Source organism: Dasypus novemcinctus, chromosome 11, assembly GCF_030445035.2.
Source record: "Dasypus novemcinctus isolate mDasNov1 chromosome 11, mDasNov1.1.hap2, whole genome shotgun sequence".
NCBI lineage: Eukaryota > Metazoa > Chordata > Mammalia > Cingulata > Dasypodidae > Dasypus > Dasypus novemcinctus.
In genome coordinates this window covers 87,889,088-87,914,518 of record NC_080683.1, presented here as the reverse complement: position 1 = coordinate 87,914,518, position 25,431 = coordinate 87,889,088, and the positions used below count along the sequence as shown (strand labels likewise).

The following is a 25,431-nucleotide window of genomic DNA, read 5'->3' as shown; positions in this document are numbered from 1 at the left end:
TAACTTGTACAAAGTCACACAGCCGTAAATGGCAGGGTAGGATTTGAATCCAAGTATGGCTAGCCCTTCTCTGCCTTGAGCCCTCAGGCTATGCTGACTGCTTCTCATCAACACAGGAGAGAGAAGAAGAAGAAAAAAGAGGATTAGCCACAATTCCATTTTCCCTTTATTTTGTGGAAAAGTTTCTCAGGGCACCTTTGAGTGTGCATGTGGGAGGAGGGGAACGGCCTTCATTCTCAGGTCTGGGCAGCTCAGCTGTTTATAAAATTTCTCCCAAGGGTCCGCCCGGCCCCTTTATGAGACAGGAAGGTGCTGGCATGTAGCTGCTGCTGTCCTCTGCAGATGGCCTGCCTCCCACATGATGCTCTTGTCGGGGATAAATCGGCTCCTCCAGACAGCTGCGCCCTGTGCCTAAGAATATTTGCACATCAAGCTTTGCGGGACCCACAGCCCTGGCCAGGCTACACCCTCATCATGGCAGCACAGGCGTGTTCAGACACATGTGCCAAGCAGAGATATTATAGGACTGTGGATGACAGCAGTTTTTCAATGCAGTTGTGTATTTCCCACCTAAGGATGCAGTGAAATGTCCCTCCCTCACCCTGGCGGGACAGGGTGACAGGCCACAGAGCACAGGCAGAAGTGGAACTCGGAGCTGGATTAAACAGCCCTTCCCGGGTTCCTTTCCTGCTGCCGCCCCTCACACCCCTACCACCCAACGGCCGTAGGCTGAGCAGAAGCCCTGCGTAAGGAATAATTAGGTCAAGACCTGGCCCAGAGCTTGCAAGGATAATTCTCTGGAGTCCACGAGAGACTCTTTGGATTGCTCGTCCTCTGTTGCCCATACCTCTGTCATAGCACATAGGTCTTCTTTAGTCATCAACTCTTTGCTAACTTCTGTCCGGTCAGGGTCTCTAAGTAATGCCAGCATCAGTTACTGGAGGGCTTGTCTGTGGAAGGGACTTGGCCAGGAGCTACTGATCTAAAGAAGTGGGAGCTGCTCGGTGGGCAGTGGGCCATGGGCCGTGCGTGAGGAGCTGCAGGAGCGTTGCTGACGTCAGGCAGAGCCAGGTCTGATGCCCGGCTCGCCCACTTACCTGCATGGGGACCTCAGGCAAGTTATCTTAACTTTTCCGTGCTTCAGTTTCCTCATCTGTAAAAGGGAAGTAAATTGTTTCATGCATTTTCATGAAGATTAGGTGAATTAACACACGTAAGGTGTTTAGCTCAGGGTCTGGCACGTGGCAAGTGGCAAATCGATGTTGTTACTACATCCTGTACAAGACTAAGTTCTTGTGGAATAAACAAACACATGAAGGTTTTGTACATCCGTTCTACAATGGAAAGGCACAAACACTGTGGGGTAAGGGAGAGAATGGAATCAAAGGTTTTTCCTGAGCATTCAAGTACAAGGAATCAGGAGACTCGAGTTGCCATCAATGGAAATGAGTGAGTTGGGAAGAAGACAGAGGTCAGGTTGGTTGGGGGATTTGTTGAGTCTGAGGGGGTTGTGGTGCTGCATCCAAGCAGAGTGTCCAAGCCCAGAGAGGTCAGCGGGGCTCCGGCACCCGGTCCCTCGGCCACGCCCAGGTCCTCCGCCCCACGTCATGCCCCCATAGCTCACTCATGGCATCCCACCAACGCCCTCCCCCAAGATCTGACCACAGCCACCTCCCTGCCCAGCGCTGCACCTTCACCCCAGCCTCCTTCCAGAACTAACCCCGGAGCAGCCCGCCCCCACCATGGGTGCCTCAGGCGTCTGCTGCCCGCTCTGCACACATCCACGCCACACTTGTCTCCCACGGCCGGCAGCACCAGCAGCTGTCACCGAGCCCACTTCCCACACTCACAGCCCCTCCAGCAGTCAATTCCATCAAGACTCACACATGCAGAAGGGAAGCGGTGGGAGGCTTCTTGACAGACTTGTATTTTCTTAGCAAGCTTTCAGGAAGCTCATTGCTAACAAATGTTGCTTTGAACGTAAGAGTTCCAGTAGACCTGGTTTATGTGTAAGAATGAATTGTTCATGTGGACAGTTGTATTGTTTTTATGCTATTTATAGTAAAATGAACAAATCTTCAGTGTACAGCTCAATACATTTTTTCATGTCTGTTCCTATGAAACCACCCCACAGGCATTTCCAGCACCCCAGAAGTGTCTCTCATGCCCCCTCCTAGTCTGTAGTCATTTGTTCAACCTCTGTCACCACAACTTTACCTGTAACTGAACTTCACAGGAATGAATCAAACTGTATTTCTAGTTTCTGTTTGGCTAACTTGCCGGCATTCTTCATCCATGATGCCATGTGTGACAGTAGTTTTGTCCTTTTCATTGCTGAGTAGTAGTCCATCGCATGACTATACCACAGTTTATCTGTTCTACTGATGCACATTGGGGGTCTTTCTACTTTGGGGCTAGTATAAGTAAAGCTGCTATGAAGGTGGACATATCCTGTCATTTATCTTAGATATTGCAAGGAGGAATTGCTGGTCATAGGGCAAGTGTGGTTAGCATTAGTAGATACTGCCTAACAGATTTTGTGGGAACATTTTTAAAGGTAGATACACAGTTCCTCTGTGACTTACCCTCAGAGGCTGCTGAGACTTGGACTTCCCTCAGAGGCTGCTTGGCCACCTCGGGAGGCTGAGGGACTTGAAGGAGGGAGGTTAGAAGCCCTGGGTCATTCACAAGCTTGGTGTCCCCAGGCAAATCGCTTCAGTTTTTCTGGGACTCATTTTTAACATCTGTCAGATGGAGATAATAAAAATAATTTTCCCCATAATTAATGTAAGAATTAAATGGGCTGTGTATGAAAGCTCTTTGAGGGATGCAAAATTTAAAAATCATTCTTATAACCTGAGCTTTCTGAGTTTGGTCGATGTTTTCCTTGAAAGGGACCTTTATTTTCTAACCAAAAAAAAAAATTTTTTTTTTTTTTTTAAAAGACTACTGTAATCAATAGAGAAGAATCGATCCATTTCATTTTTTTATGGCCACCTCCATTTATCTGGGCGGTCACCACCTTGATATTGCCGGCTGGCCCCGTGGGCCCTCCACCATGTGCACAGCCAGAAGCCACCTGTCCACTCGGCAGACTCTCCTCTCCTTTTTCTCTCGGATTGGCTTCTCTGCAAACAATTCCTGCCTCCATGCTGCCTCTCAAGTAACCCCGTGAACTCTGAGGATCTGTAGTCTCTGTGGTTTTCCTGATGTGTGTGCAAGCACACATAAACACACACATCTTAGGAGACCCTGCAAGAGCACGGCTGTAGCATTTCTGCCAAGAATCTGTGGGACCCATCGTACTGCTTCTCGCTAGGGATGATTTGGCCCAAAGATAAGCAAAGAGCCGCATGGGCACAGAGCACCTAGTAGATAGTTAATAAGCACCTGTTTGCCAGAGTGGAGCTCACCAGCTCACCAGCACCTCTCTACGCTCTCTGAGCAGCATACACTACTCTCTGGTACTCAAATACTGTGGCAACTGCAAGAACCACCAAGAAGGATCATTTGTTACACTCATATTCCCTGTACCCTGCAAGATTGTCTATGGGGTAATGGGAAGCATAGGAGCTTTAGAGCTAGATCAGTCTGCTGTCTTCAAACACTGACTGCCATCTCCAGGCCATAAGCTCTAGCCTCTCTCAGCCTCGGAAGCCATAAAACAGGGCTGGTATTTGTTCCTCTAAGGTGGTCAGAAACATTTGAGAAGATGGTCAGTAGGCGCCGTGATATTATTCCCTTCTTCCCACCCCCTCCTGACAACATTCTACTTGAGGTCTTTTTGGATAGCCAGATACCTTCCCTTTCCCCCTCCCACGCTCTCCACTCCCCAAAAAAATAAAAGGCAGGGATTGGATTGGTTAAGAACAGGAGCCAGGAAACCAAATTGTCTCTGTTTGAATACAGGCACTGCCATTAATTAGCTGAGAGACCTTGGACAAGTTTCTTAACTATTCTAAGCCTCTGTTTCCTCTTCTGAAAAGAGGAATCATGGTGGGTATCTGCATCGTAGAATTGTTGTATGACTTCCACGAGAACAGATAAAGCGCCTAGCAGGATGCAGGCGCTGAGCTGATAGCTGTTGGTAGCAGTACTAATAACATTACTCTTACTCTTGACCCAATGATCAGTAATGGCTGTGCTTGTTCCCCTCTCAGGGATATCTGCATCTTCACAAAAGCAGTTCTGGAGGCCCTTTGGACCCTTTGGGCTTCTTGGACCCCTCCCATTAGGGCTTCTCCCACGTGGAGGACCTGCCTGTAGAACCCTCCTCTCTCGATTTGAATCATGGGGGACAGGCAGATGACATTGCTTTGTGTGTTTGGTTTTTTGGTTGTTGTTGTATTGTTTGTTTTAATTTCAAATTAATGACAGGATTGTTGCTAAGGAAGCAAAGGTCAAGGCAATTTAATCTTTGAACTTGGAAATGTATGTAAAAACAGGGACATTCTGAACTTTGTAAAGACTGCTGTACGTTTAGATTTGTGTTAGAAGAAGAAAGATGTGTCTGTTCAAATACTCCCAGTATTGCAGGTTTAAGTTGAATGGATTGTTGTCTGGAGGAAAATTCACGTGTAAATTAGACTAGGAAGAATTCATAATTGTTGCGGTCTTCATGTTAATTATTTCATGTTAAAAAATTGTTACTGCATAAATTAACACATTCTTTCTTGGAGAAGATATTTTAGAAAGATTTGTTACTTTAATAACTTTTTGTGTATTAGAAATCCCAGATGCCTGTACTAATTAGATATAATCAGATTTTGGATTCAAAAAAGCACAGTAGTCGTTGAACACAAACAAGCAGGGAGTGAGGTTGCAAACACCATCAGGAAGAAACGGATCCCTGTCTCTTTCAAATTTTGAATTTCACAATTCAGAACCGTGAATTCAATTCCTACCCTTCCTTTGTATTCTAAGGACTGGGCATTATTAGACTCAGAATGCCAGCTTCATATGGCCTAAGGCTCCTGCGGAATTATGAATCAGCCGCCTCAGAGGAGCCTGTAATCTGGGGGCTGAACAAGGCTGATCGCACAGTGCGATGCCCTCCCTCTGCCCCCGTCTGCACACTCATTTCTTGTTCTCTGTCAACAGCAGATTGCAGTTCCTGCACAGCAGGCTGTGACCTGAACAGCAAATGTCAGGGAAGGGGAGAACCCCTTTTAATTACTGAATTTAATCAAATGTTTCCCATGCTAGAGAAGCAACCCAGCCTTTGATGAAAAGCACGCCCTTTCAAATGCAGCCATTGTCTTACCCCAGGAGCAGGGAGCTCAGTGTTCTAACTAGAGCGGAGCCGCCATTCAGTGACCACAGTCCCACCCCCAGCCGGTGTTCAGAGTTTATCATCCCCCGGGGATGTTTGGGCGGAGGCTTCAGGGTCAGCTTCCCCTGCAGAACGCCCTGCCCTGGCGAGGAGAGGGCGGAGCTGACGAGTTCCACGCCTGAACCCTGCCGGGCTGTACTCAAGCCTTCCCAGTTTGGTACGCTTTCCATCACTAGGCAGAAAAGCGCCTTCATTTGTATTCCTACCGCCTAAAGCTGCGAGCCTCCACCGCACGGCTGTGAGCGACTGCTTTGTTTATCTGCTGAGCCGCCATTGAGCTTAGGGGACCAGATTAATAGTCAGGGGTAGCAGGTCAGATTGGCAGGGAAATGGAGATGAATTGTACTGATTCCCCATTTCTCTCAAAGAAAGGCTATGTTGAAAGGCAAAGATTTTTTAAAAAGGGGGCTGTCGCTCACCCTTTCCTACCCTTGTTTCTCTCTTAAGATTAAAATTGTTTGCCGGAAGGAGACAGACTCTGTCTTCCATCTCCTTCCTCGGGCAGCTCCTGGACGGTCCAGAGGAAGCAGATGGGGCAGATGAAAGTCACTTAGAGCCACTGGCTCCTCTGACTACCTTTCCTCGTTATCTGCCCTGGGCAGTCACATTTTGTATTCAGCCTGGGTGTTTCTCCTTTGTGCTGCTTTGCGCAGAGTCGTTTGGCAGCTCTTTATGAATGGTCAAGAACAAGTCCTTGGTCTGTGTGTCCCACGTTTCTTAGTAATCATCAAGAAGGAAGCAGATGGTCACACTCTGTGATTTTTAAGTGTGTAAATAGGAACTGCAGTCTGCCATCAAGCATCGAAAATGTCACTTGGCTTCCTTGTCTTGCTTTGCTGGCAAAAGGAACTCCTGCATTTCATCTGGAAAATCAGAGGGAAAAAGCACGGCATGTGAAAACTGCCCCACATTTTAACACCTCGCTTCCAGCCGAGAGGTGATGCCCAGCAGCATGGCGCTGCCCCCTCCCTGAGGTCCCCAGGGCAAGGCACTGTGCCCATCAAAGCAGGAGGGCACTTTGAAAGAGCAGTCCCCTCGTGGGATCATCTTCCCTATGTAGACTCTTGCTTCGACTTCTTCCTGATTGCCAAGTGAACCCCCAAGGTGACCCCCAACTGTTCCCAAGCATTATCCCCAAGCCCAAAGCTGTCCGTGCTGCCTCTCTCGCCATGTGGCACAACGTTGAGCTGCCCCAGGCTCGCTGGCCCTCTTGTTGGGGAGTGGATTCTTGGAATACTTTCTTGTTGAACTAAATCCCAAACATCAGTTAATTACTTCTGCCTGAGTTCTCACCACACCGAGCAATAACCACAGATGGCTAGAGAGATCTGTACACAGCCTTCTTGCCTTTTGTTCTAGATAGAGAGCCCACTAACGTAGTGTCCATCCTATTGGGGCCCTGAATCAGAATGTTAGTCTGATATTGCTTCCTTTTCGGCCCATGGAAAGCTAGAAGGATAATTAGAATTATTCAGAGCCTTAATGTTCTATATCAGCAAGTATGGTTCCTCCTTCTCTCACTTGCACTCAAGGCATCCACCTAAGCAAGACCCCCTCCCAACACAGTCTGCACTGAGGAAACACTATTAACCTTCAGAGAAGAACCAACCCTTGGTGATTTCCTTCCTAAGAGACCAAATACCTAGAATTTCAAGGGTGCTTATTCATTTCACTCTCTACTTCTGTGTTGCCGGTAGGACTGCTCCAGGAAGGACTGGCCATAAATTTCATTGGTCACCATTGGGAGAAGAGTGATAAGGAAAGATAACCCAGGGCTTCCTCCCATCCCCTTCTGACTTCTTCATAGATGTTTGTAGCAAATGTCACATACTGCTGTCTGTTACCCTTTGTATTAGTCAGCCAAAAGAGGTACGGATGCAAAGTACCAGAAATCTATTGGTTTTTATAAAGTGTGTTTATTTGGGGTAGAAACTTCAGTCACAAGGTCCTAAAGAGTCCAACTCAAGGTTACTTCCTTGCCAAACTCTGTTGCCACGTGTTGAAGCAAGATAGCGGGCCATGTCTGTAAAGGTTCAGGCTTCCACTTTCCGCTTAAGGCTCTGTGGTCCCAGCTGCTTCTGATCTCAGCTCTAAGGCTGGCATAAGGCTCCTTTCTCCTCGAGGCTCATTTCTTTTTGGGCTGTAGAATATCAGATTCATCTCTTTTCCGGGGGCCTCTGCCATGTCTAATGAGCTCTCTCTTCCTCTGTGTTGTTCTTCTTTATGTGTCTACTTCCCTGTAAAAGTCTGTTTTATTAGCCTACCAAGGGTATGGAGACTCAGTGCTGTCACACTCTAATGATGTGGTTGAATCAAAGCCCTAATCTTACATAATTTAATCAGATGTCTCAGATGAATCTAATACAGTCAAAGAGTTATCACACTCAGAGGAACCAGACCAGTTTACAAACATAGTATTTCTTTTTGGAAATCATAAATAATATCAAACTGCCACATCCTTCATGGAAGGCTCTAATGCTTTCCATAGTCTATCCTCATGTCTCTCCTCCCCTTATTTCAAGACCCCGGAATCAGTGTCTGGGCACCAGCCTTGGGTCCCCATTCTCCCTCATGATTGACTTGGTTCCCTTTGTCCTCTAATTGTCCTGGGTTAGATTTTTATCATGCATTGATGAACTTTTTACCCCTTCTTTGTCCATCCTCAATTTTGGGCTCCCCTTGGAAGTTTGCTCACCACTTTCAGCCTGAATAGTCTTTCCATGAATTCAACCCAACCAGACTTGGGAACTGTGCCTAGCCAAACAACCCCTGTCTTTGTAGTATGTTCAGGCCTAAATTTTGCTCCTTGGTTCTGGTCTTCCCTGCCTAACTTGTCCCTCCTCCCCCCAAGTCACAGGTGGGACACCACTCCTCCTTACTCCCTGTCTCCTTTTATCTCAGACTTTCTGATCCCCTCCACCGTAATAAATTTATTATGGAATATAGTCTCAGTTCATTGTACCATTTACTTTTCATATATGCTTATTTAACAAATGTGTTGCTAAAACTTCATGATGTTAAAGTGGAGCTTCGTGTCACCGGTATTAGCTAGGAAGGACACACAGTTGTATCATTTCAGAAGCATCTGGGAAATTTGAAAGTCATTCCTTTGGCCTAGTGTGAAAAGTCTGAGATTTGCTTTGCCAAGTTTCATTGGGTTTGAAACCACTGCTTTGTTTGAATTACCACAAAATTCCTGGTCAGGTCAGCTTCGAGGCCACCTCTTTCCTAGGAAATCCTGTCCTGTGTCCTGCCTTGTCACCTCCCCCTATGTAATTGGCTTCCTGTCATTTGCATAGTTCGTGACTTCTTTTCCTTTTCTCCCCAGGGAAACATTAATTTGAAATACTGCACATTATTTAATATTGGATGTAATCATTTGCAGAGTTTGTGGCTTTGTAATTAAAGAAGCCACTAGATGAATCTTTGGATAAAAAACAAAGACAAAAAAAAACAAAAAACAGTGTCTCTTGTGGAAGCTAATGCCTTCCTCCTTGAAAATGCTATTGGAACAGCACTTCTGTTCTCTATAGGGCAAGCTTCGTGTCTTTTTGTCGGCCCCACCTTCACTTTCTCCACCTCGGCCCAGTTTTCAGTCACAGAGGATATTTTCTGAGACAGGGCTGTGGATTTGACCTGGTCACAGGGGAGGAAAAGGAAAAAGACTTGACAACTCAGCTCTCAACCAGGAGCAGGTGATGCGGGCCAGATACCCCCAGAGCTGTACTGACCCCTGCCCTAGCCCCCACCCCAGGGAAAACTGGGGGTCACACTGCATCATTTCAGTGTGGCCACCTGTCCTAGGAGTGCTCATGCCCTGCTCTCTCTCCTTAGCCCTGTCATTCCTGTAGCTGATGCCATAGTTTGACTCTGTCAAGTGTGTGTGTGAGTGCTGCCCCGCCCCCACCCCCAGCTGCCTGGAAACTGCTTGGAGCAGGAGGTGACTCGTGCTTAGTTTTCCCCAAGTGCCTAGCACTGTGCAGGTGACCTAAAGGACTCTCAGTAAATTCTGAATGGTTGCTTAGGGCACTGAGTTTTGTTCATCCTTTTTTCCTCTCAAAAGTTTAGAGAGCTTTGGCTAACCTGGTGACTTTAACAATGCAACTCAGTGCCTTATTAAAATGAGGTTAGACTAGATGTCAACTGCATTATCTAGGAGCACTACCATCCAAATAAAATAATAGCTGACATTTATTTAGCCATTTTCACCTGAAACTATGCTGAGCACTCTATGTCTATTATAATTCTCACCACAACCTTATGAAGTTACAGACAGCCCCAATTTATAGACAAGGAGGTTTCAAAAGGCCACCCAGCAAATCCAGTGTTCAAACCCAGGTCCACCTGATGCTGATGCCCCTTTCCTAAATGACTGACTATTCTGCCTTCCACAAATGACTGCTCCATCCCCGCCAGCCCACAGTTGGGCCTCTTTGCATGGTCACGGAAGAGCATTTACTCCATTTCCTGACTAGCTTGCTTACACTTAGGGCAGGAGGTGGGCTACAGAACCAGTGTATCTCTGGCCTTGATCTGAGCATTTGAAATGCTAGTGCCATCATCTTCATGCATGAAGATTTCATTGAGTACAGGAAATTCTGAATCAAGCAATTGTTTCTTTCTGAAGCAGAAATGAAAAGCAGATTGCCTAATCACCAGAATGGAGGGACCTCATTCACTGGGCTATGAGCTGGGGATTGGGGTGGGTCATCCTAACTTAATTAACTCGGCTGGTCATCTTGTTTTCACTTAAATGCCAAAACACCCAGACCAGCCTATTAGAGGATGGTAAGGATGGTCTTATGGCTATGACTCTAAGGGTGAAAAATAATTAGTAGATTGTTATATTGCTCTAATGTCACCTTTTTTCTTTGTGTTTGGTTTGATTGCATCTGTGTAGAGGAAAAAAGGATCTGTCAAGAGTAAATTTCTTTGGCCATTGGGGTGTCACATAAATTGCTGCCTCGGTTGACCCTTTAGCCAGTCAACAATAATTTATGGAGCAGCTGCTGTTTAACTGGAATTAGGCCAGGTACTGTGGGGAATATATGTATACTATAAAACATGGTCTCCAGCCTCAAAGGATTTACCTTCTTCATAAAGAGATTTAAAAAATAACAACAGGGAAGCAGACTTGGCCCAGGAGATAGGATGTCTGCCTACCACATTGGAGGTCTGCGGTTCAAACCCCAGGCTTCCTTGACCCATGTGGAGTTGGCCCATGTGCAGTGCTGATGCCCGCAAGGAGTGCCCTGCCACGCATGGGTGTCCCCCACATAGGGGAGCCCCACACACAAGGAGTGCGACCCGTAAGGAGAGCTGCCCAGCATGAAAGAAAGTGCAGCCTGCCCAGGAATGGTGTCGCACACACGGAGAGCTGACACAACAAGATGATGCAACAAAAAGAAACACAGGTTCCCGTGCCGCTGACGACAACAGAAGCCGACAAAGAAGACGCAACAAATAGACACACTGAGAACAGACAACTGGGGCGGGGGGGTGGGGGGAGAGAAATTAATAAATAAATAAATACACATGTAGAATTAGTAGAGAGACATGGCCAAGAAACTGACATGGCAGCAGAGTGTAGTGTCTAAGTGCTTGGGCTCTGGAGCCAGATTCCCTAGGTTCAGATCCCAATTCCACCATTTATACATGTGCTTTGATGCATCACTGTTATCTCTCTGTGTTCTGTATTCTCATCTGTAAAACAAGACTATTACTGGTAGATACCTCATAGGTGTAAAGCACTTTGCATGATGCCTAATGCTTAGCAAGCACTTCATCTGTGCTTTGTGGTTACTATAGTTACTGTTATCAAGCATTAAGCTATTGTTCATAGCACTGGTTCTGTGTGCACTTGGAGGGCTCAAGGAAGGCTGGAATAACCCAAGGTGACTTCATGAAGGAGGTGGAAGGTAAGCCGAATAGGTTTTAGCTAAGCAGATGGAAGAAGAAAAGGCATTTCGAATAAGCATGATCCTGCCAGGTGCAGGGGAGAGGTTATAGAAAAGCAAACTAGACTAGATTAACTAGGTATTTGGGGTAGCAAAACTGAATGGATACACGGGTCCTCGAAGACTAAATGGGTAATTTTAACTTAATGCAATTGGGAACCACTGTATGGTCAGGGAGGGAGGGACTTGCTGCCAGTGAGACTTAAAGTGATTTGTTGGAAGGACAAAGAGCTATAGGCAAGGCACCCCAGCAGGAGGACTTGGAGGTGATAAGAACCCAAATCTTGTGACAAGATCATAAACAGGAAAGGATAAATTTGAGACACACATTATCTTAGTTTGCCTGGGCTACTACAACAAATACCTAAAAACAGAAATTTAATGACAAATACCTAACAAGAATTTATTATCTCACCTTTTTGGAGGCTAAAAGTCCAACATCAGCATATTGGCAGGTCTTGCTTTCTCCCAGTTTCTGTAGCACTCTGGCAGTTCTCCACCCCATGACTGTTTCTCCTTTCTTGTGTCTGCTTCATTCATTTCCACTGACTTCTGGCCTCTTCTGAGGGACTGTGTCTGAATTTCCTCTGCCGTCTAAGGATTAAGTCATATAGATTAAGGCCCACTCTGATTCCATTTGGCCTCATCAAGGTAGGCTCTTCGAAGTTCCTATTCACAAGTGAGTCCACTCCATAACTAATAACAGCGTTTTCAAAAGTTCCCATCCACAGAAATGCAGATTAAGACCAGAACATGTCTTGTGGAGTACATGATTCACTCCCCAATACATGTCAAAAGGGAAATGAGGCCTTGCTGATGGATGAGATCTGAGGGTTTAAGAAGAGGGAAGAGTTCCAGGTGGCTTTCAGTTTTTATAACTTGAAACCTGGAGAAATGGCGACCTGACTCCTAGGAAGTGGACAGAAAAAGAAGGGAATCCATTTGTATCCTAAATTAAAGGGAGAGTAAACTTTATTTAGTGCACTTTTCTACCTAATGTAAAAATCTCCTTTATAAAAGGTCTTACAGTAAAACAATTAAGTGGAAAAAAAAACTGATTTAGATTTGAAGTTGGCACATTTGAAATAAAGGTGGGACACCTAGAAGATTGATTCCATAGACATTTAGAAATAAAGAACCAAGACTTCAGGTTAGGGAAATAGTCTGAATAGTATCCAGCCTCATTCTCCTGTTGAGATGGTGGACAGGTGGAGAAAGGTTGTATTTCTCCAAGACACTTAAAATTAAGAGAATGGGAGAATGAAGACGAGCCTACAGCAGTGACAAATGCTTGTTTAAGAAAGGAAGAACAGGGAAGTGGACTTGGCCTAATGGATAGGGCGTCCATCTACCACATGGGAGGTCCGTGGTTCAAACCCCGGGCCTCCTTGACCCATGTGAAGCTGGTCCATGCGCAGTCTGATGCGCACAAAGAGTGCCCTGCCACACAGGGGTGTACCCCACATAGGGGAGCCCCCGATGTAGGGGAGCCCCACGTGCAAGGAGTGCGCCTGGTAAGGAGAGCCACCCAGCGTGAAAGAAAGTGCAGCCTGCCCAAGAATGGCTCAGCACACTGTAGAGCTGACACAACAAGATGACGCAACAAAAAGAAACAAAGATTCCCAGTGTCGCTGATAAGAAGAGAAGCGGTCACAGAAGAGCACACAGCGAATGGACACAGAGAGCAGACAACTGGGGGGAGGGGGAAAGAGGAGAGAAATAAATCTTTAAAAAAAAAAAAAAAGGAAGAACACTGAGGAGGATTAAACTCAGAAAAGATCATTTATAGAAATGTTTGAGCTTTACAGAGTTTTGGAGTATGCTGAGTTTTACTTCTCTGTTCCAGAGATTGTTCATATTATTCAGATGCAAAAGCATGCCGAAAGAGCCCAAATGAGACTAGAACTACTAGGTAAAACAGGTGATGACAAAAGGACAGTTGAGGCATAGTGTACCCAATTGCTAATTGCTAATAGACAGCCATGGGCCTTGAGATATCATGATGCTTTTCAGGAATTGTGAAACGTTAGATTGCTTTTCGCATTCCCTCTCAACATAGATTATCCTCAAGATGATGTATTACCTTCCGTGCTTTAAAGACAAGGACAAAGAACGAGGCAGGATGTCAGCTTACCTTTCACCCTGCTCACTGGCGCTGGCGGCCTCTTGTCACTCTTGGGGAGGAGTCCAAAGTCCTTAGCGCAGCTGGCAGAGATCCACAGAATCTATCCTTGCACCCCATTGTATTTGTCTTTATCACATGCATTACTGTCTGACATGTATATGAGCCATTCATTTATTTGATCTCCTTCCCAAACTAAAGTGCAAGTGCCACTAGAGTTGGGTATTTTATGCCCTGTCGCATCCCCAGCACTAGGTACCTGGTAAAAACCCAGTAAGTGTTTCTGTTAGGAAGAGGGGGAGGGCAAAACCAGCCAAAGGGTGGTGGGGGTGTGGGGGAATTGTTGTTTTTGTAGGAAACTTTGAGAACAATAAATCCACAGCCCCCTCTTTCTCTTACTTGAAGCAGGGGTGATTATCTTACTTTAAATGAGAAAGTCCAGGGCCCCATGAGGTTAAAGTGCTTGGTGTCCAGTTACCTGGCCTCATCCCAGTCGTTGCTGTGAATATTCCCTAGGCCTCTGGACAGCCTGTCTTTCTGCGGGTGTAACCGCCAGCGGCAGCTGCAACCCCAGGCCGTATGCTCCACCTCATAGACTCACACCCGAAGGGGGTCTGAACGCATTTCATTTGGCACTAAAAATGCAGTGTTTTCCAGGTGCCTGTAAGTGTCATTAGTGCATGAACAGCTGCTTTTCCTTATTCTTGGGAGTTGTTAAACCGTAAAACATCAGACAGTGACAGGCAGGGACACTGGTCACCCAGGGCAAGGAGAAAACTCAGAGAGAGCAGGAAGCTGGCAGTAAGGCCCCTGGGGATCCGTGGTTATTCAGCTGGAAAGGGGAGGCTGGAGGGACTGCTCAGCTGTCCATTTCTCATTCGTTCAGCAGCAGTTTATCTGTGCCTTCTGTGCCCTAAGCCCTGAGCTCAGTACTGGAGAGACAATGGTCATCAAGAAAGATTTGGTCCTGCCCTCAAGACCAGTACCACCTATTGAGAGGGACACATTTCCGACAATTAGTGTATTCATTGCACTTTAATAGGACCAGCTACTAAGAAGAACGTGATGCTCTGGCCACCCAGACCAGTCTGGGTCAGGCAAAGTAACACTTAGGCTGAGAACAAAGAAGGAGTGGAAGTTAGGCATGGGTGGGGGTTTTTGAAAAAGGTAACAGCCTGTCCTATGGTCCTGAAACAGCTAGATGCTTGGCATTTGCAAAGCAAAGAAGGCTAGTGGAGAAGTTGGGGGTTCGAGGGAGGTCCAGGGTATCAAGAGGAGGCTAGAGATGTAGGTAAGGACCAGATTTACACGTGTAGGTCCAATTGGAAGGCAATGCAGGCGTCCAGGCAGGTGACAACACTCTTGGTCTAGCGTGAGGATGGTGAGGATAGCAGAAGACTTGACACATCTTGTTGAGGGTATGAAATTGGCAGGATTTCATGATGGATTAATATGGAGAATGATGAAGGGGAGGGGGGAGGCATGGCAAAGATCATGCAGGAAAGCCTTCTTGAGCTCCTTCTATATGCCAGGCACCATTCCGGTGCCTGAGTGCACAGTGATGGAGAAATAGACGCAGCGTTCAAATTAGGATCATTCTTGCCAGAATTGTGGGGAAGATCACGTTGGATGTTGTATTCGAGGGGCCCTTGAGACATCCCAATGGAGACGTTGAGGAGGGAATTGGACATAAGGGTCAATAGCTTGGGAGAGAGGGCCCATCTGGTGACAGGAACGTGCCTGCCATTGGAATAGGTCACAGAAGTGCACAGAGCTCTGACCACTCGTTTCAGGTTCTTTTCTCAGAATTTAGAGAAACAGGATTGAGGTGTATATAAGACATTTTTGCTTAAAACTGGTATATTTCACCACAGAAAATAATTCAGCCTAAAGCTGTTCTATGCTGTTTCAGGGAATTAAATGACTAAAGTATAAAGATACTTTTATTTTCATCAATGACTTTAGGAGGTGGGAAAATTTGCAAATACTATCTGGAAAACATTCCATGAAAAAGATGCTTTCAAGTGCATACATAGTATGTATGGCCTTTATGTATTAGCTTAAAAGAATCCTAACTGGTTAAAGTAACTCAGTGAGAAATGAAAAATATAGTGACAATAATTTTTTTAAATCATCTAAACATTAAGTATACCACGTGCTACAGTGTCCTCTGAAAGCTCAGGATGTTAATGATACACATTATTACCTGCATGGTTTGCTATATTTTCTCCAGTATAACACAGAAGAGAAAAAATTGTGCCAGCATCTGAATCTGGCTCCCACACAGGAGAAGAGTGAGTCAGCGAGTTACATAACAATACCAAGTTAGGATACCAAGCATCTGGTCTTTTGACAAGTTTTTCTTTCTTCTACAAATCCATACTACTTAGAAGATAAGTTGATCCTGACTTTATGCTTGCCCTGATACCTGTGAAAAAAATCTGAGGAAGGAGAACTTCCTTCCAAATTCTCCCACTTTACCCAAGGAGAGAGCCTGTCACAGCCCCAGGGCTACCTGTGGGATTATGTAGGTCATGCACTGGGCATGCTCAGGGAGGCCTTTCTCATGGACCGCGGTTTTGCAGTGTGCGTCCTACACGGCCACTGGCGAAGACCCTAGCCCCAACTACCAGTTAACTCTCTCCAAAAGCTTTAATCCTCAGTAACTGGGAAACCAAATGAGGGAAAAGAGTGGTAATGAGATAGTAGAAAAGTGAGCATTGATTAGTTTTCAGTTGAAACCTCAGTTAATAATTAGAAGCTTATCACTGCTTTAATTTAACCTTTGAGTTCCTTGAAAGTAAATATTAGTTAATTTTAAATAAGTTTCCTTGGCTGCTATTTAGAATAGAAAAAATGATGTAGAAGTTTGACAAAGACAACAAACTTCATTTTTTCCCTCCAAAAGTATCAGGTGCAAAAAATTCATTGCTTGTCTTAAAAAAAAAACTAATGCAAAATAAACTTATTTAGGTAAGCCCCTGCTAATACGTCAAAGTACGTATCTGCAAGTTATTTCCTATCAGAAATCCATTACTTTATACAGCCTTTGTCTTAATTTAATCTTTTAAAGGTTTACAGATTATATAATCCTTGTCGTAGGTTATAAACTAAGAAACTAATAAAACAATCTGGCACAATGGGCTATACATTGACATTTGTTCACAAAAATATATGAAATCTTCACTTGGAAAATGCAAAATGACATCCAAATTTCAGCTAGTTTTCCTTCAGCAACACACACCTTCACCAATGCTGAATGACTCAAAGAAGGCACAAAAGACACCTTTTGCTTGTTGTTTTATTTACAGGATTTTTCTGCATAGCAGAGAACTCTATTCTGCTTACTTCAGAGATGGGCATAGCTTTCCAAGTCATTTGGTTCCAGAGATGGTTTAAATAGGAATGAATTTAATATACCTTTGATTCTCCTTGAAGTAAGGAAGCTTGGGCTGAGTTTTGGTTCAGGGTAAAGTCTGCTCTCCACGTGAAGAATATCTATCACATTAATCCCAGAGGCTCAGAGTCCAGAGCTGTATGAACAGAATACTCAAGAAGAAGTAATGTGGGAAGGATGCTTTGAAGAAACTTAAAAAACAAAATGGGGAAGTGAATGTGGCTCAAGCAATTGAGCTCCCGCCTGCCACACGGGAGGTCTTGGGTTCAGTTCCCACTGCCTCCTAAAGAAGACAGGCAAGACAGCAAACTGATCCGATGGGTTGGCACAGTGAGCTAATGCAACAAGAGACACAAGGAAGAAAACATAATGAGATTCACAACAAAGCAGGGGGCAGAGGTGGCACAAGCAATTAGACACCTCCCTCCCACAGAGGAGGTCCCCAGTTCAGTTCCTGGTGCCTCCTAAAAGGAAGACAAGCACAGAATGAACAGACACAGCAAATGCAAACAATGAGGGTGGGGAGAAATAAATCAATAAAATCATTATGTTCAGAGAATGCCAGGCCTGGGTGGAATCATCCAACATTAAAAGAGAGATATAAATAATTATGCCTGAGAAAAATAGCTAATTAAAAATAACTCAGTGCAGAAAAGGAAAACTATAGTACAACTTTTCTGCTTGGATGTAAATATGATGTATCACATAATGAAATAGAGGATTTTTTAAATTATTATTTCACACTGGCAAAGAAGAGATGGAAAGGAAAATTATATTTTAAGAAAATGCCAGGGTAGATTTGCTAAAGATGTTATCATATACTGTATTTAAAACAAAAATCTAATTGCCAAATTTTTCATACCTCTGGTTATTAAAACTGTGCTAATTTAAAATTTTTAATCGTCACTTATTTGTACATCATCATTTTTCATAGAAGATACTGTGAAAATTCCTGATTTTGTCAGCTTTTGTATGATTTTTTTAGAAGCTCCTAACTAGAATTAACATACTTTAAGCAAAAAAAAAAATTGTGTTTACATCAGTGATAAAAATCCCCTGTGCTTTTCTTTTAGTTTGTTCAATGAACTGCTTTATCATTGCTGAGCCAAATGTGTGAGCACACAGGCTGCTGAATCAATTTTAATTCCCTGTTCCTGTATTTAGCTTTGTAAAAGTGCAGAGTGGACCCCACCCTTCCTTTTGGATTGGAAAGAGGATTTTTTTTACTAATCAAAGTGGAAAGAAAAGATTCTACATCTGGATTTGCCAGGAACTTGCTCCTTGATCTGGAGAAGTCAGATGCTCATAAGATAGTCATTGAGGTGGGACTGCTCCTTCAAAAAAACAAGCTAATATTAAGCAGTACCCTCGCTGGCTGGTAGGAGAAAGACAGGGAGGTAAAGAAGGGATCAAAACAGTCCAGAAAAAAAACCACCCTTGAAGTAAAGACAGCCGTATCAGGGGAAAAGGGTGGTGGAGGGAGGAAAGACAGTGATCAGAGCCAAGTAGCCAGAAGCAGAATCATTTCTCTGTGGGCGTAGGAGGCCTTGGGGAAATCTAGTTCCATTTCAGCAAAGCCTGCAAATTCTCTCCACCCTGGAAGCAGCATCATGGCTTGATATGGTTTTGTTCTACCATGGGTTTCATGAGGGTAATATTATGATTTAATCCTATATCTATTTATTAAAATATAGTATTTTGAAGCAAAGGAACACACATATAAACCCATTTCCTAAGTCACAGGTATAACCACATCCAGGCCAAACCTATGGTATTCATTGTAGTCAGACTCAAGTTATAGAAGACAGGGCTTTAAGGAGCTTTGAGGTCCAACCCTTTAACAGGAAATTTTACATTAAACTGGCTTTCCTACAGCCACAGAGCCTGGACTAGAACCCATGTCTTCTTATTCCCAGTGCATTCTGCATGGCATCTCCTTCCTGTCCTCCTCTGCAAACCTGCTCTGATGAAAGTGGTTTCCAAGGACTTTTCCTTCCCCCTTCTCGTACCCAGTGCCCTGGCAGCATGTGCTCATCCTACGTGAAGCATAACCAGGTGTTGGTTCCGCAGGTGCAAAGTTCCCCATCAAATGGACGGCCCCCGAAGCAGCCCTGTATGGGAGGTTCACAATCAAGTCGGACGTGTGGTCTTTTGGAATCTTACTCACAGAGCTGGTCACCAAAGGAAGAGTGCCATACCCAGGTAAGAGCGGAACACAGCGGAAATGCACCTTGGATTGGGTGTACATTAGGCACTATTTGGGGAAACCTCACCCCAGTGGCCTTCTAAGCCCCATGCTCAGCTTTCCGCAGAGCATGAATTTGGAGAACCTGGTCAGGTATTTAGCCAGAGAAAAGCAGAACGAACTGGGGGCCACCATGGTATATAGAGAAGCAACCCCCATGAATCGTGGGCCAGGTTTGATGTAACTAGCAGCTGGTATGGACATTTCAGCCCACCCTGCTTCATGGAGTCTACCTCTCTCAGTAGAAATGTGTGTCCGTGGTCTCTTAAGCAGAAATGTCACTGCTAGAGCCTCTGCCCAAATGGAGTTTACAGGCATGTCTGGGAGGAGGAGAAAAACGCCCAAGGCCTTTTGATTCTACTGCCGCACTAACCCATAGACCCAACCTGCTAGAAAAATGCAAGGACCTGCTCTCTCTGCAGGCCCCAGGCCAGATGGCCTAAGAGCACAGAGGCACATGCAAAATGCAATTTAGAGGCCATTTGCTGCCTGTTTCTGCACAGCTGAAATATGCTTTACAAAAGCAAGTATAATATAAAGAAATTGGAGATTCCGAGGCCCTGGAATATTTCTGGATTATCAGATTCATGCTCTGCAAAGAGACCACAGGTTAGGTTAGTCATGCTTAAATTCATTAATTTAGACAAATGGTGATATAAAGGGCACTCATGCCATTTCACCTCCACGCTTAAGTGGTTAGAACCCAGGGATGATCTGCTTTTCGAAATGTTAAGGACATATTTTTCAGTTACCACTGAGTGAAGAAAGAACATACCTCCCCCTCATTCCCTGCCCAAGAAAGGAGCTTTAAAATTAAAATACAGTGATAGAAATGATAGTGGAGATTAATGAGGAATTTAGGACTCTCGTGAATCCGGATTTGTAATCAGATCTCTGCTGTCAGAGGAACCAGCAAGGGCAGATTAATTTGTAATCCCTTTGTTCATTTTTTATGGTCATCTTCTAAGAACACAAAGAAGCTCAGGTAAGGAAGTTCTCATTCCAGATTGTTGTAGCCTCGAGAGTCCTAAGAGAGCTGGGTTGGCGCGGAGGCAAAACGGACAAATCCCCTGTCTCTGAAGTGCTAGCAAGGCCGTTCAGAGACCGGGCACATGTCAGTTTTATGGATGCCGCAGCAGCCGCCGCTCCCAGCACGCACAAGTGGGCAGACACTTGGGCACAGCTCAGAAGAAAAGGCTGCCAGAGGGGGCCAGAGCACAGCATGGGCACTTGTGAATTGCTTCTCAAGGGGGATAATGTGCAGGTTTCAGGATTTTGAAGATGTGAAGACACTTCTCTTTATTGTCTGAATGTTGAACTAATTTCTTCCTCGGCCCCCAAGGTTTCTAGTCACCTGGTGTGTTAAATGCAGTTGGGGGCTGGGGGCAGGTTACTGTTGTTTTGCCATTTTTGTGTGCTTAGCCGTCCTATTCTCATACAGAAAGCTGCTTTTTGTTTCTTGGGGTTGCACGCGGAAGCCACAACAAAGGGGCGGGGGCCTCAGAGAAGGAAGGCAGGTATGTGCTTTGGTGGGGAAGGTTTTTGTCAAGTTTGGTTTTGGTTTAGAGGAAATGGCCTCCTTTTAAATCTAGACTAGGATTCATTCATCTAGGAGTGTGATGTGCACCCAGTGCTGTCCTCTGTCCGGAACTAACCACAACTAAGGCGTTCATACTCTTGGCAGATGTTGATTGGAACCTGACAGGGCAAGGCACTGTTTTAGATGCTGGGGATAGAACAGTGAACAGGTAAGTTTAGTCCCTGCGCTCATGGAGCTTAAAGTCAGATAGATGAAGTATGCATCAAATCCAGGAAGAAATCAGCCTTATCTGCTATTTATTTTTTATTAGAGGAAATCATCCTCTGGAGGAGTGGAGTGCTTGAATTTGCCCACTGTGGGCCCCAGATCTTAATTCTGATGATGAGGCATCTGCTTGTCTTGAAGGGACCAACAAGAGTCTTTCACTCAGAATCCTGGGAGCATGGCAAAAGCCTTTGCAACAAGAATTAAATCCAGTGTATTCTACACAATCGTATACTACAAGCTACTGCAGATATGCAGTGGGTGCCGTGGCGGTGGCAGAAAATAGGTGCTGTTGTCTGGGAAGCTTCATGGAGAAGGTGTCTAGTAAACCAGCCAAGTAGTATGTCTTCAAGTAGAGGAGAGGGGAGAGCGTCCCAGACAAGCACTGGCCTGTGGGAGGGCACAAGTCTTGGAAGGAGCTGCAGGCAAACGAGCCTGAGAAGCAGGCATGAGAGGGGAGGGACCTGGAGGTGCACCCGGAAAGGTGGGCCCAAGCCAGTCGGGGAAGGCTTCTGTGCGGCCACAGGGAAGTTTTGGGGCCAGGAGGCAGCAGTGTCTGGGGAGCTTTGTGGGCTGGCTATTCTTCACCCACAGAAAGCCACAGAAAATTGTCCCCAGGCCAGTTCCTAGGCATGGGCACTTTTTGTTTTTGTTCTTGTTTTAATGTAATTGTTATCATATTTAATTGGACTTCTGATTCTGACAAATTCTTCTTGAGGGAACAGCTTTTACAGAGGGATTCCAGTTATAGGATTATTACCTTAATGAAGGATAATAATTCCTAAGGAACAAACAATTTCATTAAGCTTCATCCACATGTCACTGTCAAAGAAAGGGCCTTCCCCTACACGTTCTTACTGCTCATTGGTGTGGCCAAGTCAGTCAGGGTGTGGAGGGCTTGCTTTTCCTCAGCCCTCCCACGCTGAGTCTTCATACCTGCTGAGAGTAGCCCAGCCCAGATTCCCAGTCCCTTTACATCATGATGCCCAGCCTTACATTTTAATATGTTTACTTTCTCAGTTGGCTAAAGTATATTTCCAGGTAGTTCTTTTTCCAAGAAGGAAAGATGGTGATATACTTTTCTGAGTTTTTTCATACCTGAGCATGGCACTCTATTGCCATTAGGAAAGGTTCTTTGGGCTAGTGGGTGAGGACCGGAAGTGGGGGAAAGGGAAGGTGGTTTATACGTGGGTTTTACAAAGGTTTTCCAGGCATTTTTGCCCAGCGTAAAAGAAGGTCCAGAGGTAAGAATGAGAGAAGGAACTTAGAATGGGAGTATATGATATGTGACCAGAATGAAGGACAAAAGGAATGAGGGTTGTCTTAGTTTGCCAGGTCTGCTATGACAAATACCATATACTGGTTAGCTTAAGCAACAGGAATTCATTGTCTCATAGTTTTGGAGGCTGGAAAAAGTCCAACGTCAAGATGTTTCCTCCAGAGCCTGTAGTATTTTAGCAATCCTCCGTCACATGGCAATCTCTCAGCCTCTCCTTGCGTCTGCCCCTCTGGTTTCCACAGACTTGTGGCTTCTGCTTCCGTGTCTAATTTCCTTTGCTCACGTCAGCCATGTTGGATTATTGCCCACCTTCATTCAGTTTGGCCACATCTTAACTAATAATAACATCTTCAAAGGTCCCGTTGACAAATGGACAATTCAGCCCCCAATAAGAGGACACTAATAGTTTAGATTAATTGGTTAATTAGCAAGTTTTGTGAAAGAAATGTTTAAAAAGAAAAGAAAGGACAATCTCAAATTGAATGAAAACCTGCAAACCAAAGAAGAAAAACTGAAATATAATGCTGAGATGAACAGAGAGGTATTGGAAAAGAGTCTCACCACCTTACGAGACCTAAATGGACACAGTTCAAAAGAATAGCTCCAATTTAGAAATTCCCTAATAGCAGCCTGACCTGAATGCATTCTCAGAATTGCCGTCTAGCTTGCTCCCTATAAGCCAGGAGCAAAATCATCCTTTGCATCAAAATTAAAACTCCTTGTAATCTATTAACTATAGTTTTAAAAAATAATAATTCTTTAAAAAACTGATTTTATACTGATGGATTGTTGTGTATGGGGGTAGATAAAATATGTAAAAGCAGTTTTCTGGGGTGGCTGCATAAAATTAGACAGGAATTTTAACCTGTGATTCACCTTCAAAACCTCTCAAATCCCTCTCCTCTCTACCTCCAGCATCACTGCCCCATGTCAGCCTGTTACCTGCCCTTGAGTGGCCTTATAATGGGACTCCTGCTTCCTGTCTATCCCTGCCTCCAACCACCACCACCATTTCGTCATCACCGGCACCGAGATCTAATTCTAGAAGACACAGTCCTAGTCATCCCATTCTACTTAAAAACATTTTTGTCCCTGAATTCCCTTTGCCTTCAAGATAACAACTCCAGAAGCCTTAGTTTTGCAGAGTCCATCATAACTTTTGATTCAGTCATACCACACATAATTATTCAGCTACTCTATGCCAGGTGCTGTTGCAGGCACCAGGGATACAGCAGTGAACTAACAGACAAAAACCCTGCCCTCATAGAACTTTTCTTCTTGGGGGAGACAGACAATAAATAAAGATAAGTAAGCAAAATACATTGATGTTGACTGGTGGTAAGTGGTAGGGAGAAAAATAAAATAGGGAAGTGGTAGGGGTGGTCAGGAGAGGGTGGCAGCCGGGGGACCCTCACTGGGAAGGAGACATCTGAGCAAAGACGTGAAGGAAGCAAGGCTCAAGCCAGGTGGATGTCTGGGGGAGGAGCTTCCTTCAAAGGGAACCGTGCATGTAGAGTGCAGAGGAGGTCCCAGAGGCACCTCGGGATGATCAGAGAGAGCTTTCCAAGGACTTCCACTTTCAGCGAGATGGGCGTTGTGGCCGGGCTTTGAGCGGAAGAGTGACATGTTCTGTTTTAGATTCTCTGTCTTACCACCCAGCACCCTTCACTTCATCCCTGACACATTCAGAGACTTGAGCATGCAGGTCTGTCTTCTCGGCTTCCCTTGCTGCCTCAGAATCCTTCAAGTCCAGCCCAAATGTCACCTTCTTTGTGAAGCCTTCCCCATGTCCAGACCACATGGGTTGCCCCTTCTGCTTGCGTCCGTCCCTGCTGAGGAGCCTCTCTGTGTGTCTATTTCCCAGGAGCCCTATACTCTTGGAGAGGAAGGAGTTCCTTTTATGTAATCCCAAAACCCAGCTCATGTCTGCCCCATAGTAGATTCTCAGTAAGTGTAAGCAAACGGAAGGAAGGGAGGGAGGGAAGGAGGAGGAAGGGACAGAGAAAAAAAAGATGTATGCCTATGAGGTTTTCGAAACAAGTTTTGTTTTGCTTTTTCGACCTATAGCCTCCAGAGCTTCTCAACTCTGCTCCATCAGTATAGGTGGGAGTTTTTAGGAAACTGACCCTGTGGTCAGGTCAGACACTACGTGTCAGTAACACTCCGGGCAGAATGTCCCAGCCATTCTCTGCCCTGGCTCTCAACTGAACACCGGCTTTGCCAATTCGGCAGGATCTGGCAGCGCAGGACCGTTCTCTTAAGCAAATCACATTTGTTCATGCCTTTGAAGCACTTCCAGATCTTTTAGCAAGTGACAGCTGCTTGACTTTCTTAGATGCATCTAGTCCCTTGATAATGACTAAAAGCAATGAGGGAAATTACTGAAAATAGTAGCAACTCCGCTAAAACCTTAGAATCCTCACCCCTGTCCTCCCTCTTCCTGCCCAGATGCCTTAGAGCCCTGAACCATAGACCTGCTCCTCTGGGCTCACAGCCCCATCGTCTTCACCTGCATTCTTGTCCCTGCTGTTCCGAAGGTGCAGGAGCAGATGTTTTTCTGGGCAGGAGGAGTTTCAGACTCTCCAGCCAAGAGGAGACTGGGAAGCAGGAAGAAGCCTCGAATCTTAGCCAAGGATGCGTCACCCCCGACCCTCTCTGCCCCAGTCTTTGGTTGGGGGCTTTATCTTTCAGTTCACAGTTTTCACTCAGGGAAGAAATCCTGCCTGGAATGCCCAGCGGCCATGTCGCCACACCCTACAGGGTTGCCCTTGGCCAGTCAGGCTATATAAGGGGGGGCTGGGGAGGTGGGGAATATACTCGAAGGGAGGGGAGGGTGGCAGAGACGGACATGTTACTCCGCAGTCCTGCCTTCCAAGCCCTGCATTCCGCTGCTGTTTCATTCTCAGTGGCGCATTTTAATGGCTTTCTTCATAGGCACCCTCATCTTTCACCTCCCTTTTTCTGGGAGAAAGGCGCTTTTTGATGATAAATCAACTCTCAATAGCTTTTGTGTATTATGGTACCTGACTAGTCGCCATTTCTATATTTATTAATACAGTGGGTTCAATTAAACAGCTGTGCTAGGGTTATCCTGGTAAGATGGGGAAAGAGAAACAAAATGAATCATTATCATGCCTCGTCGAGATCAGTCCTTTATTTTCAGCCATACGCTTTGATCAGCATCTCTCTTACCTTGATCCTATACCAAAGCCTAACTTGGAGCCTCCTGGTCGTAGCCCCAACAAGGTCACCAGCGTGCGTGTCGATCTGATTGCACATCGAGGGCGCAGGCGCG

The 25,431-nt window shown here is 45.3% G+C and overlaps 1 protein-coding gene and 1 long non-coding RNA gene across 6 annotated transcripts in view; one reads left to right on the top strand and one right to left on the bottom strand.

The window, feature by feature from the left end:
• FYN (FYN proto-oncogene, Src family tyrosine kinase) overlaps nucleotides 1–25,431 on the top strand; it is a 224,223-nt gene that overhangs the window by 188,467 nt on the left and 10,325 nt on the right. For all 5 annotated transcript variants that reach the window (XM_071218631.1, XM_004461231.5, XM_004461227.5 and 2 more), the window contains one exon: nucleotides 18,879–19,010. In XM_071218631.1, the coding sequence (XP_071074732.1) occupies nucleotides 18,879–19,010 (132 nt within the window). The remainder of the gene's footprint in view (nucleotides 1–18,878; nucleotides 19,011–25,431) is intronic.
• On the bottom strand, nucleotides 147–5,339 carry LOC105746373 (uncharacterized). Its single transcript, XR_001118769.4, has 4 exons — nucleotides 5,264–5,339; nucleotides 2,586–2,744; nucleotides 1,098–1,153; nucleotides 147–411 (listed from the first exon to the last, which is right to left on the bottom strand). It is a non-coding gene; the product is annotated as an uncharacterized lncRNA (long non-coding RNA).